The sequence below is a fragment of the Vigna radiata genome, chromosome 6 (assembly GCF_000741045.1).
Source record: "Vigna radiata var. radiata cultivar VC1973A chromosome 6, Vradiata_ver6, whole genome shotgun sequence".
NCBI lineage: Eukaryota > Viridiplantae > Streptophyta > Magnoliopsida > Fabales > Fabaceae > Vigna > Vigna radiata.
The window spans coordinates 34,882,931-34,897,180 of record NC_028356.1 but is presented as its reverse complement, the minus strand read 5'-3'; the positions used below and the strand labels follow the sequence as shown (position 1 = coordinate 34,897,180).

General features: G+C 34.1%; 1 protein-coding gene across 1 annotated transcript; it reads left to right on the top strand.

The window, feature by feature from the left end:
* The first annotated feature begins 3,263 nt into the window (after positions 1-3,263).
* Positions 3,264-10,196, top strand: LOC106765362 (mannose-P-dolichol utilization defect 1 protein homolog 2-like). Its single transcript, XM_014649945.2, is given in 9 exon segments — positions 3,264-3,606; positions 3,822-3,975; positions 4,786-4,858; positions 4,956-5,022; positions 8,003-8,062; positions 8,511-8,571; positions 8,654-8,695; positions 9,812-9,819; positions 9,821-10,196. Coding segments are annotated over 9 exon segments (651 nt in total). The 5' UTR covers positions 3,264-3,459; the 3' UTR covers positions 9,860-10,196.
* The last annotated feature ends 4,054 nt before the right edge of the window (positions 10,197-14,250 follow it).

Sequence of the window (14,250 nt, the reverse complement as noted above, 5' to 3'; positions counted from 1 at the left end):
TCTGCTAGCCACGTGCAAGTGTCTGTGCTTTCCTCATCTGATTCCTGAATCATTGATGCATTTGCCTTTGATTCTTCACCTTTAGACAACCCAATGTCATCAATACCCAACGCAACACGCAGTTCAGCATTATTACGATCGATACGACTTACATACCAATCAAGATTTAACTGTAACATAAACAGCCATCAACAAACATGAACAAACATCAACAACCATCAACAAACATCAACATTACTCAAATATATCCAACCAAAAATTATAACAGAGTTCAAAATACTTACGTCTCCAGTCCTCAATATTTGTTTTATTGTTTTCTTCCTTGCATTTAACGGTTGCCAACTCCTAATCCGTGGGAACCTCCTGTGACTTGTGTGCCGGTGCAAAGAAAATCTTTCCACCGCCCATGCCTTAAATCATCAAAACCAAACAATTAGCCAAATTGTAAAATGCTTAAAATAAAAAATATTCAGTAAAACATTTTACCTGCAAAGAAGCCACATTGCCACTAAGACTGAGTTGATGCTTTATTTTTCCCGACATTATCTTCTTCTTTGAACTATTTAAGCTTTGAACTAGGTGATTATGAACGCAGGACGCCCAGTCATACAAACACAAACTATCTAAGTCGTCTAAAACACCAAAAGGCATGTTTGCGACATATCTAGATTGCCTAGGCAACAAAAAAGTTACTAAAACTACCAAAATGTATAACCTACACACTACGTCAACATCTACTTCTTCATCGTTGACAATCAAGCGAAATCGTGTAATCAAATCTTTTTTCGTTGTGGTCTTCGGATCAAACATCTGACCGAGGGATCCAACTACACACTCGTCTATAGGAACATTTAGCCCACCCATTCCTAAACCAGTTGTCATATATACATCTAAAGTAGTAAAAGGAACTACTTGTTGACTCACCCTAAAACTCAAAGCATTACCAACCCATCTTCTAACCATACACTTCAACAACTTCAAATTCACTTCCACAGGTTTCAGAATATTTACGCAGCAATGAAAAGGTGTCATCCTAATGCGCTCTATATGACAGTTTCTCAGTAAACTATTCATTTCCATCACGGTTGCCGATTTCATCGATACACGGAGGCGCCACTACAAATCATTTCAAAAAATAACAAATGCATTAAACCAAAACATCACCCATACCCTTCCCAAAAAAAAACCAATTTTTACATCCAATGTAACACTTACTTTTGGTTTTTNGGTTNCCATTGCACCTACACCAAAACAACATTTACCACAACATCGTTACACTTTGACAATGATACACAACTTAATGAACCACAGAAGAAGAGGAAAGCGACAAACCACTTACCAAAGTAAACGTTGCCGCCACACACCAGCACCACGAAGCACACACAAAGGGCTCTTCAAAAAAATCACCACTGCAGCAAAAGGTGTTGGCGAGACGACACCCACACCACACCGAGACGAGACGAGACNAANCGACTACACAAAGAGGGCTTTCAACGCACCCAACACCGACACGGCTTTCAACGCACCCAGAGGGCTTTCAACGCACACCGATAGGGCTTTCAACGCACACCGAGACAGCAATGATCGAACAAAAGACGACTTTCAAGCCACACAATGGTCGATTGGAAGAGACCGAGAGGAGAGAGCGCGAGAGAGACGAAGGAAGCCTCTGTTTCATCAAAAGCACCGAGAAGAGGAAAAGAAACCGCGAAACTGAAAATAAATTAAATTTCATTCCAACTTTGCCCTTCCTTCAGAATTAAAAACCATATATTTTTAAAAAGAAAAACACCCAATGACACACTGACACCTATCCAGTGTCAAAGTAGTGTGAAATAAGGGTATTGAAATATCATTTCGCTTCTCTAAAACATCCCCCTTATACCTTTTGTAACTCTTTTCCAACCATAAAAGAAAGCCACCCTTTTTACTTTCTAAAACCAAGAAAGGACCCAACTAATCAAATAAAATTCTCTCTCCTTAGCATTAAATGTCACGGCCCCACCCTTTCACACACAAAGCCACACCATGCATAACTCTTTGCCATATTTCCACGTAAATCACCGAGAAAGCTTACAAAAGAATCAAAAAAAATATCAACAAATATTATTATAACCCCTAATTTTCGTGGGACCCACTATAAAGGCCATTCAAACAAATCCAAAACCATCCTATGATTTTAAATATACCCCAAAACAAGTATACAAGAAAACCAACATTCATAACCAACAAACTGTGACTACGCAACTCTAACACAGTAATCAAAATAAATACTTCAAGTTAGCAGTCATTTATTCATCATCATTATACAAATTTTAAATAAGAAAAGTTTAGCTACCCTTACCTTTGGGTTCTCACACCTCCTCAAATAATTTCGAGAGTACCTATAAGCCACTAAATTGATGTAGAACACAATTTTTAGAACTTGATAGGATAAGGAAAAATAAGAACGCTACTTGCAAGGTAGAACCTTTGTATGAGTAAAATCCTAGGGTGCGGAGAATGGGAAATTTACCTTATCAGTGGAGAGACGCGAAACTAATCAGATGAATTGGAAGCTCGACTCTGAGAACGTGGGGCACCACCTATTTGAAAATGAAACGGTGAAAATTTGGGAAAGAGTAGAGAGAAGGTGGAGCAAGGTTTAGACAGAAGACAGAACTTCTAAAGAACCCACCTGGAGAGAGTTTTAGCTAAAATAAATTCTAACTTAGTAAAACCCCCTGCTCTAAAGGCTGCCTTTAATTTCCCTGGGCCTGTCTGCCTCACTTAAGGCCCAATTGTTTTAAAAAAAATTTCTCTGGCCCTTACATAGATAATTTATTTGAGATTATATTTAAACAATTGAAAAAAATGACTTCAATTTCTATACATGAATTAGTTTATTTAAGAGTAGAACTAATACCAGTAGAATTAATACCTTAGTTCACCATATTATATGGTTTATATTGTGTGTTAAAAATATTAAACATAATTAAAATAAAATAACTATTTTTGTACTGTGTTGTCTAAAAATATAAATAATTAATGACATATTGTAATTTTAATCCAGAACAATCTTCTCAATTCATCCTATTAAATATTTTAATGGACCAATTAAAATGTAAAATATATTAATACAATAAAAAAATTAATGGACCAATTAATAATTCAAGTACTTAAAGTTAAATAATAAAATATTAATGAAATATACAGAATTTTAAAATCCGGAAACTAAAATAATAATAAAAGAACACCTTATAAGACCTGATTTTAAGATAGTTGAAACTAAGGTAAAAGAAAATAAAAATGGTAAAAGAATAACACTGAGTAACAAAAAGAAGAAATACATTTCTTCTTTGTTGACACTTGATCGAACCTGAAAATTCAGAAAGTGTAGTTTGAGTTTACAATCGATTCACTCAAAGAGAATTGGTTGGTGAAAGAAGCATTTTCTTCAGATCTCACAGGTGGAGAAGGATGGAATATCTAGGGATTGATCTTAGCTGCGCCGTGGGATCTCTCCGCCACGGCCACTTTCCGGAGAAGGATTGTTTGCTCCCTCTCATTTCCAAACTTCTCGGTTACGCCATCGTCGCTGCCTCCACAACCGTCAAACTGCCCCAGGCACTAACGTTAACCTTTTCATTATTTGTTTATTCGTTTCACATGTTCCGTTCTTTGCTACTTAATACTACTACTCCGGTTGTGTCAGTGTTAGGGATTTGTTCGATAAATGATGTTCTAAGCATGTTTAACCTCTTTTAGCTTATGGTAATTTAACGAGGATATTCAATTCGGAAGCACAGTGTTCGTTACGATATTATCGTGTTAATGTTCAGATTATGAAAATTCTGAAGCATAAGAGTGTGAGGGGCCTTAGCATGATCTCCTTTGAGCTCGAAGTTATTGGATACACCATTGCTTTGGCTTACTGTCTCCACAAAGGTCTTTCATTCTCGGCGTACGGAGAGTTGCTGTTTCTTTTGATCCAAGGTGTGCTAACAGTTTTGGCTTAATTTTTGGTTTCTGTTCATTCTTTTGCAGAACTGATACGTAGTGTGAAGTTGCCTTGTGTGAATTGTGTTTGAGTTTATGCAATGTTGTTTAGACTTTGTCATTAAATAAGCACTTTCACAAGTTTCTCTATTTGGGTCTAACAGGTCCTGGGATAAACAAAATCATCTTGTTAGTTTTAAAAATAAGCTAGTTTCTCTTATTTTGTGATGCAGGGCTGGTAGGAAAGAAAATAATTAGTAGCTTGGTTATGGTTGTATTGTATCCCTAGATGTTTTATTTTAGTGCCAAGGATTACATTTTGGGAATTGGCTTTTTGCTAGTTGTCCTTAGTAAGTTATATTTTAATAATTGTAATTTGAAATTCATATTAGATGTAGGCTGAATGATCACATAACGTGAAAGACTTTCGTTTGTACTGTAAATCTGAACTTGCCTTTGTCGGAATATATTTTCCTTAAATATTAAATACAAAATCATTTTGAACTTTTTCTTTCTCAGTATGTTACACCAGAAGAGCCAGTCCATTGATTACATTTGAATCTTTCTTAAACTTTCTTTGCTTTGTAGAGTCCTATCTAGAATTTTTTGTCCTACATCATTTAGTTCATGATTTTGTCTAACTCTACACACTAATATATTGTATTCCGAAATTAGTACTTGCCCAGGTATCATAGACTTTATATCATGCTTTTTGTACTGATCTATCTTTTGCTGGGTATAGCTATGTTGTTTTTCTATTTTCTTCAAGTTATCTAACCGCTTCTTGCTCTCTATTTTCTGTAACAGCTATAATATTGGTTGCTGTGATCTACTATTACTCTCGACCTTTGAGTACAATAACATGCATCCGGGCGTTGCTGTATCCTACTGGCTTGATGAAGAACTAGGCTTTTATTCTTGTGTTATGTGATTCAATTAGATATTCTCGATCATTTCCTTGATGCATTGGTTTTCAGATATTCTGCTATAGCACCCACTATCTTTGCTGGTCAAATTGATCCTTTACTCTTTGAAGCTCTGTATGTGAGTGACAACTTTTTTTTTGCTAAAGTAGTTGTTAATAATGTTGTTTTACAAATTTTAGAAAGCTGATTTTCGGTGTACCTAGGTTAAGGTTAAGAGTCATAGGCTGAAGCCTTTATCTTACACTAGCTGAGACAAAACATTGATTCTTTTTGGCCATCCTCTAAATTCAATTTAGTATTAAAGTGGGTAAGATCCTGCATTGTCTTCTCCCCTTACTTGTTTGGCTACTGTCCATTGCGTTCAATCGTCTGCCACCTCAACCAATGTATTTTACTCTGACAATCTTAGGGTCTGGTCTGCCTCTCCAACCAAGAAGTTGTGCGGCCTAATACTTAGTCAGGCTCTTCCATGCACAATTCTTCTCCAAAAAGCTATTGTGTGAGCGTCTCACTCACCTGTTGAAATCCTGCCAAACCACTTCCACCAACTTTCTAAGCATCTTCTAGGCATGTTTCTACCCTTGGTTCATCATTTTGATAAACTTGATGTTGTTGAGTACATTTGGCTTGACCTCTTCGACCTTGCGTCTTTGTTATGACCTTCATACCATGTGCTCTATCTTTGAAATGGCCTCTTAAGGTCATGTTCTTTCTTTTTCTGGTACCCATATCATTTCAACTGCAAAACTCAACTGGAAAAATTTCTTGGTTTGGTCTACTTCAATGGAGTTGTGATTCCATGGTCAAGTGGTCAAGGATACCATGACCATTTGGAGAAGGTGGCTAGTGGCAAAAGCTTGACTTTCAACTATGTTTTGTCCAATGTTCTAGAGATACTCAGTTCCTTCATGACACATTTTTGGAAAAGCCCCAAGACGTTTTTGCTAATGACATTCATCATCCCTTTGATGCAACACAAAAGTAGTCTCCGTTAGTCAAATGGACCAACCATGATATGGACTCTCGTGTAGCAAAAGTCCAGGTTATATTAGAAGAAATGAATAAATAAATTTGTTGTGGTTGACTCATTGTAGTATATTAAAAAAAACTTGAAAAGTTATACGTGGTTCTAATTTTGAGCTAATTTTGAGAAGTTCACATTCAAATTTCGATCTTGTATGTGATCAAATTGTAGCTAGTGATCACTTGACTACTTTGTGTACCTACCTTGGTGAAAGATTGAAACTTCAACAATGGTATTACTCTGTGGGAAATGGGAGGTAGTCGGGTTGAAGCTCGGTTTGTCGGGTTGGGGCATGGTCGGCCAAGCTATGGCAGGGTCGGCTGGGTTGGGGCAGGGTCGGCTGGTTAGGGCAGGATCAGCTGGGTTGGAACACGGTCGGCCGAGGGTTGGATGGGTGAATGAAGCGCGGTGGTTGCTGGAGGAAGCCGGTCTCCATCGCGTTGGTCACCGGAGGAAAAAGATGCTTGGTGACAAAGAAAAGGGGCATACAGTGGCCGACGATGGACAGAGACAACAAACAATGGACAATAATGAAAGAGGCATTGCAAAGAACTGAAATTAGGAGAGCGGGATTGAGGTACTTAGACACAAGTGTTGAAAGACAAAGTTTATGGCAGTCGGTGGGCGGCAGAGACAATGGTGGAAGAAACTTAGAGAACATGCTCTGATATCATATAGAATTGTATATGTTATGAATGGATTGTGTGTCTAATGCGGACCACACAACATATATTTATAGCATAATACAGAATCAATTATAATAAATACACCTAATAATTAGGAATGTATCATTCTAATTTCTTTGATTATGTAACGCCTAATTCGCTAGAAATCCATAACAGCTGATTTCGTTCTAACACTAGATATGTCAAGAGGCTCTAGGATAGGGTTTGTCGTATGAGGACAATAGAAATACTTAAATCTTAGGTTATTATAATGCAAATTGGGCTGATTGGCCCCATTGACGGAAGATCCATCACAATGTATTATATATTCATTGGAGGGAATATTATCTTTTGCTAGAGAAACAAACTAATTGTTTTTACCTGATTAGGTGTAGAAATTGAATATAAATCTATGGTCTTGGTTTCATGTGAACTTGTGTGAATTAAGAAACTATTTCAAGAGTTGAAGTTTTATGAAGTTGAGAAGATGAAGTTGTACTATGATAATCAAGTAGCCCTTCATATTGCCTCCAATCTAGTGTTTATGGGGGAACCAAACATAAAAATTGATTATCATATGGTTAAGTAGTAGTTGTTGTTTAAGGAACTTAGTAATGGACTTATTAGTGCCAATAACCATCTTGTAAGCATTCTCTAACCAAGTCTTTTAGAGGGTTTAGAATTCAGTTTATATGTTCTAAAAGCTTGGTGCATACAATTTCTATGCTGAACTTGAGGGGGATGTTAAAATAGTTGTTTATTTGTTGTACAGCTCTTGTAAAGCTGCTTTTGGATGTACATAGCTTAAGGCTAAGAGTCATGGGCTATAACCTTTTACTTTGATATATACTTGTACTCACTGTTTTTATGCACAAACACAATCAGCTGAGACAACATTTAGTGATTTTTTTGTTTGTTCTCTAAATTTGAGAGTGTTGAAAATACATTTACTTGTGCTTGATGAAAATTTGCTGTAATTGAATGCCATGGACCAATTATCCTAAAATCCTAAATCCTAAACATAAAAGTTTAAGCTGTTAGATGAAAACACATTAATTTCTTTATATTATTTCATACTTGACCTCTCATGCAAGAGTCCTTTGTGCTTGAAACATGAACAATGTGCAAGCCACCTACCTGGTGCTAAAATTAAACTTTCTTATTAAAATAACGAGGATGACATGGATTGAAACACTAGACCACTTGGTTGTGGAGGCTTTGACACTCTTTCATGAATGAAGTATTCTTAAAGCTTTAGTTTTTAGCTGAATATAGAAAGATGGATTTTTATTCATTTCTTGCAGAATTGTTTCTGTTGAGCATTTTAGCCTTTATTTTATATCTGTTGGTTACTAGGTTCTCATCACTTGATATTTCTTGAATTGAGATGTGGATATTTTCTTTTCCAGGCATCCCAGCATGCAATTTTTCTCTTTGCCAGGATCCCACAAATATGGCAAAACTTTTCTGTAAGTTGAAAACATATTACCTACCTATTCAATGTTCCTGCTATATTGGACAAAAATGCCTACTTGTCATCAGATTTACAAACTTATTTTAAGTACTTGCACTCAATACAATATTTGATTCTCCAGTCAGAATGTCTACTTAAATGGGTTCTTTCACTCTACTTCATGATGGTTTACTTGACACTAAAATACATGAAAGAAACCTTGTTTCTGAGTATATGCTATAATTGCTTATGTTTTTAAGAGAACCAGTTGCTTTTTTGACTTGTGTGTAATGGGAGGCTAGGATGCCTTGAACCCTGTTATAGTTATGCTGAATTTTTCCGTATTATAATTCTACATTCCTTAAAGTTTTCTTTTTTGTCTACAATTTTTCGTTTGATGAATTATGTTGACTCTTTGTTTCACCAGCCTTATTCTTCACTGATAACTTACTATGTTTGAGCAGAATAAAAGTACTGGGGAACTCAGCTTCTTAACTTCTTTTATGAATTTTGCTGGTTCAATGGGTAAGCCATTGTGATTTCAGTAAAGTTTTGGTAAGTTTCCGTTTCTTTTTGCAGACTAATATATTTGTTTTGTTTGTTGCAGTTAGAGTATTCACAACTATCCAAGAAAATGCACCAAACAGTGGTAAGTTGATGCTTAATTTGTTTTCGTCTTCTTGACTTGTTGCTGTCATTTTCAATGAATGTTAGCTTAGTGTTTTGGTGTTAAAAGTAGTGTTTATTTGTTTTACTTTTGAGGATCTTAGAGCATGCTCTATACAAATTTTAAAATAAGAAAAAAACAAGGTGTAGTTTTTGGGGTAGCGGTTGTAGTTTTTATGGTTAGATGTTGGCAATAAACAAAGATGGTGTATGTAATTAAGTGGTCAACATCAAAGCAAGTGGTTAAACGTTGTGTTTTTTAAAAAGAGTTCGAAAACATCTCCCATGTGTGTATTTCCCCCCTTATCTGAGACGTTTAATTTTGCTTTAGAAAATAAGAGATAAAAACAACTAAACTACTATTTGTATCTAAAGACTACAGTGAATGGAGTGCTAGGATTGGAATCCTTTTTTTCTTAGAAATATGATACCTTATTTTCAAATAAGGTACATGGTTCTTTGTAAGCAAGACAATACGTTGATTTTCCCAAGGATGATAGCACATCGTAATAATATATAATATGAAGACATAGCTAGGTCTCTTGGATGATCAGTGAATAAGAAGGGTAGAGCTCTCGAGAACTCGAGCACACTGCAGACTTGCTTTTCTTAATCCTTAAGGAGCAGTAGATTCAAATTCCATGTTTTAAATCTTGTATGCAGATGAATTAAGTTTAAAGTTCACTTCTTAACATAGTATTAGAGTCAAGTTATAATCTATGTTAGTGAGATTTGTGTTGTTAGACATATTATTTCACTCACTACCAGACCAAGATGTAAATAACTCTGAGAAATATATGTTAAAAGTTTCACATTAATTAGAAATAATTGTAACGTGGAAGTCCTAATACTACAGAGAAAAATTGTGACTTTTCAAGAGTTTCCGTAGTTAATATTGAAGCCACATATGAATTGTTTCCATTATTTTTTGTACGTAAAACAGAACATATCTTTCTTTCAAAAATCACGTCTTCAGTCTCCTTGACTTGATACTTACAAAATTCTGTCATTGACATTTTTTGTCTGTATAGCAGTGTTATTTTAAATGTCTTCCTTTACTACTTCCTATTATTGTGACTTATTCTTAATTGTTTTGAAGTTCTCTTGGGCTATGCAATTGGAGTCGCAACAAATTTTACCATCCTAAGTCAGATAATATTATACCAAAAACCCCAGGTCCAAAAGGAGAAGAAAACCAAGTGATAGAACCGTATCGAGTTGTGTATATCTTCAATCTACTCATCAAACGTCTTATTTCAAGTTTATACTGCTGATATATTAAGGTAAGCATTAGTTCCAAAAGTAACAACTGATTATTATCTTTTACTTTGGATCCTGAGACACTCTTGCTTAATTATTTTATCGTTATTCATCAAAGCTAAAATTTAAAGGATACGTCCAGGTTCTTTGTAAGAAAATTTTATCATGATTTGTTAGCCTTAGTTCTACTCTTATATAATCATAAAATCTTAAGAATCTCGTCATGATTGCAAGTCTTGGTTGTTTTTTTAGTGATAAAATGTTGGGTAAAACAAAACCATCGATGGTTTCTGACCAAGGTCTTAATGTGCGACATTAAGTTGCCTTGAGATTTCATATTGGAAGGTATATGAACTTCGGCTGAAGTCCTTCAAAACTGCATTGGCCAAATCGCTTTGAGAATTGGCATTTACTTTAGCACCAAAAAAAATTAATTTTCTTTGCAGAATTTTCTCTATTTCATGCCAATCTATATGGATGATACAGAGTTATTTTGCCTCATTTAAGCTTGTTCCTTTTATTATGGGTCAAATTTGTGACTGAAATTTCTTAATCAACTAGTGTGGAAGATTTAAATTAAAATTATTTTATTTTATTTTTAAGCTATTCCTATATTTTTCATACATGTTCTCGACGCTACCTTTTGGAACTCGAACATTTTTGTAATTCACTTGCTTATCAAGTGTTTTTTGCTAGGGTAACTTTTAGAGAGTTTTAATCGAAAATAAAGTGTCTTTGGTGCAGTCTTATATAGCTTATGATGGTAGGTTTGTTCGTGTTTAATTTCTAAAATTAAGTAATTTAAAAGGCTATTTTAAGATGCAAATCAGGTTGCTTGTTTTAAATTGAAGTAATTGTTTCTAAAACGAGTAGGATAAAAAGTACTTTATTTTAGCATTATAGGATTGCTTATTAAAAGAATAGAAAATTATTTATTTTATTAACTGATTGTACTAATACATAATAAAATTGTAAATATGTTTATTTTATTAGAAAAAGAAAATCATATCTACCTTTTGAATAAATTGTTTTTTTTATAATTGATTATTTTAAAGACATATAATTTTATGTTTAAACGAATTAATCTAATATCACTCTGCAATATGCTGATGATCTGGGGTTACAGCAGTCAAGGCACTGAGAAAAAGGCAAAGACTATCACACTCTCTTCTATTTGTTGGAAATCAATCATTCACTCATTGATATGTTTTAAGGGAAAATTATTTCTTAAAAAGACAACATTTGTGTTTTACTACAGATTAAAAGACGAAAAATAACAGTATCTTGAAAGGACGAAAAATAAAGTTAATTCATAATATATGTTTATGTAAATTCATAATATATGATTATGTAAATCTTGAGTTCTGTATGAGATTTTGTCAACATATAATAATACGATAATAAAAAGACTCTTTGCAACCAATTTTATGTCATTATAATTGGCTACTTATACTTAAGGTGAAATTCGTTATTAGCACCATTTTGATCAAGTCAGATCCAATCACACATAAAGTCGATATAGGAAAAAAAAATTATTAGAACTAATCTCTCTTTAAAAAAAATGTAACAAAAAGTTGACTTTGCTTAGCATATTAAAGTTTTCTTCTTCCTCCCTCAATTAGAATCTCAACTCTAATGTCATAATTGAAAATTATGTAATAGAAAAAGCATATTTTTTTAATGAAAGGAAAACGTAAAATTTAAATGAAAACATAACTTAATTTAGTATTTTAAGATCTGCATCCATAAATACTCAACAATATATTATTATTCAGCATATAATTTTTTTTGGCTAAAACGACAAAGTATAGAACAATTTTTTTTATAAAAATTACAAACTTTCTCAAATTATTTTGAAAAAAATTACAAACTGATGCATAGTTATCCAAGTCTCCCACACATTTAAGAAAATCGTTAAGTTAGTATAATAATCACTTTAGAACCAATTAATCGATACTACAAAACAATTGGTATAACAAAGTTGATTTGATTTTGAAGTAGTGAAACGTAATCAGGTTCCACAATAATGGGATTCAAATCGATTTTCTGTTGCATACACCTTATATTTAGAAAAGGTCCATTTCGAACAACGAGTCTTAATCTTAGACGAGTGATATATTTAGATCTCAGAACTGGACTTGAGGTCCGAATAAATCCTAATTTTGTTTCATTTAATCCCTCAAAGACCTACAATCTCATTACTCTTAAATAAAAGATAAATATTCACTGTTTCTAGGTCTATAAATAAATATATAGACAGTCACTTGAAATATACATTAAATGTTTTTTAGCTTAAACCGATTTCAGCATTTACAGTAACAATACCAATAACATCCATCCATTTAGAATGAAACGATTTTCACTAAGAAAACGATTGGCCTCTCTCAATAATGCCCATAAAAAAAAGTAGAACGTGTCTCATGGTGTTGACTTCCTTCAATTTTACAGCAATAAACTTATATATCGTTTTAATGAATCAGTGATTAAATGCTTGAAAATAGAAAATAGAAAATGGGAATTGACATTATTGGAGCACAGAACCAACTTTTGGTAAGTCAACAAAGGCCTCTAACTTCTTTTCTGGTGTTGTCCTCATCCAGTTATGGACAAAAGCAATGGCTCAAGACTGAACGTGATTTGTCATTGGGAATCACTTTTTTTTTATCACTGAAACTGGAAGAATCGGCTGGTTCATGTGATCAATTTTCTCGTTTGATTCGAGGAAGTTCATCAATATTTCTGAACCATTATTTTGACCACAACAATTGCCAAATCTAGACTTAACCAAAATGGTAATGGCTTTCACGACGCGCTTCTGAAAAATGGAACAGTTTTACTTTTCTCCCTTGGTCGCTATCGTGTTCTGTGGCCTTCCAAGAATTCCCTGTTCAGAAGTGACATCCAAACAAATTTCATACAATCATGTGCTTTTTTATACTTTAAAGAATAGCAAAGAGTAAACCTATCTCTCACTTTTACGTAATAGATAAATCTAGGTACATGACTCTATCTTAACACAAATTGGGTGTCACATGTCTGAATCACACATTCTATTAGAAGAATTTATGAATTGAGAGGTTTAAAGAATGTTAAAGTTTGAATTCAAGTCAAACATTTAAAAGTAATTTTAGTCCGACAGCATCTTTCCTTCTCAATTTTGCATTCAAAATAACAAAAATGCTTTCTATAACTTTAATCCACACTTGAATTTTGTTGGCAGCAAAAACAAATCGTCCCTGATCAAGGCACGAGGATAGGATCCAGTTCATCGCAAATACACATTAAAGGTCACCATTAAACTGTGTACATATGGTGATACAAGTATTTGGGAAATAACACCAAGATGGGGAAAATATGATGTGTCAACAAAATGTACAAGATAAACATGAGTAAAATAAATCTACATACTTTCCACAAACAGTATAATGAAATAAAGAAAATCTTGAAACATAAATCAAGCCTGCAACGCATGGAGCCCAATAGACCTTTTTGCTAGCCCCATACTACGAATGACATCAGTACCCTGGAGATTTTAACCTCAAATAGCACTGATTATATTATAAAATGGTATGAACATCAAACAATAAGAACCAGTTTATTTGCCTTTGTCTTTCCAACTGACAAATGGATGCAAGTAAAATGTAAACTGCATGCTGCCAAAGAAATCAAATCACCTCAAACTCATACAGAAGTATTGGATATATCGTTATGGATACGATAAGTTGAAGCCCCCAAAATGCCAAGCAAATGTCATCGGCAAAATGCAAACATGTAAATACAAGAGAGCATTTTCTACATGCTAGCTTCCATTGTGTAATCGTCCAAGACATGTACAGAAAACAAAGCATATCCTCTGCCATCCACTGTCAAACATCTGACACAATACAATAGTTTGCACATAGAACACCAATCATGATCAGTTAATTACATAAGTCAGTCCTCATTATCCTCCAGGAAACTGCACTTGCTAACACGCTACAGTTTTTTCCTATTCAATCAAATCCAGGAATTGAGTTGACACATTACTGTGGTACGCTAGGGAGTATGAATATGAATCAAACAAAATTCAAAAGAGAATACTGTTCAAAAGATTCAAACAAGTAAACTAGTGACCAAGATTTTTATAATTCTAGTTTTTTAATAGGTATATCATTACCTCGTACGTATAAATCATATAGATTTTATGGTTGGGAGAGAATGAGGACACTTAACAGAGTTTACCAAACAAAGTAGACCACCATAGATGATTGGAGAGTGAGAGAGAGGAAAGGGGAGAGA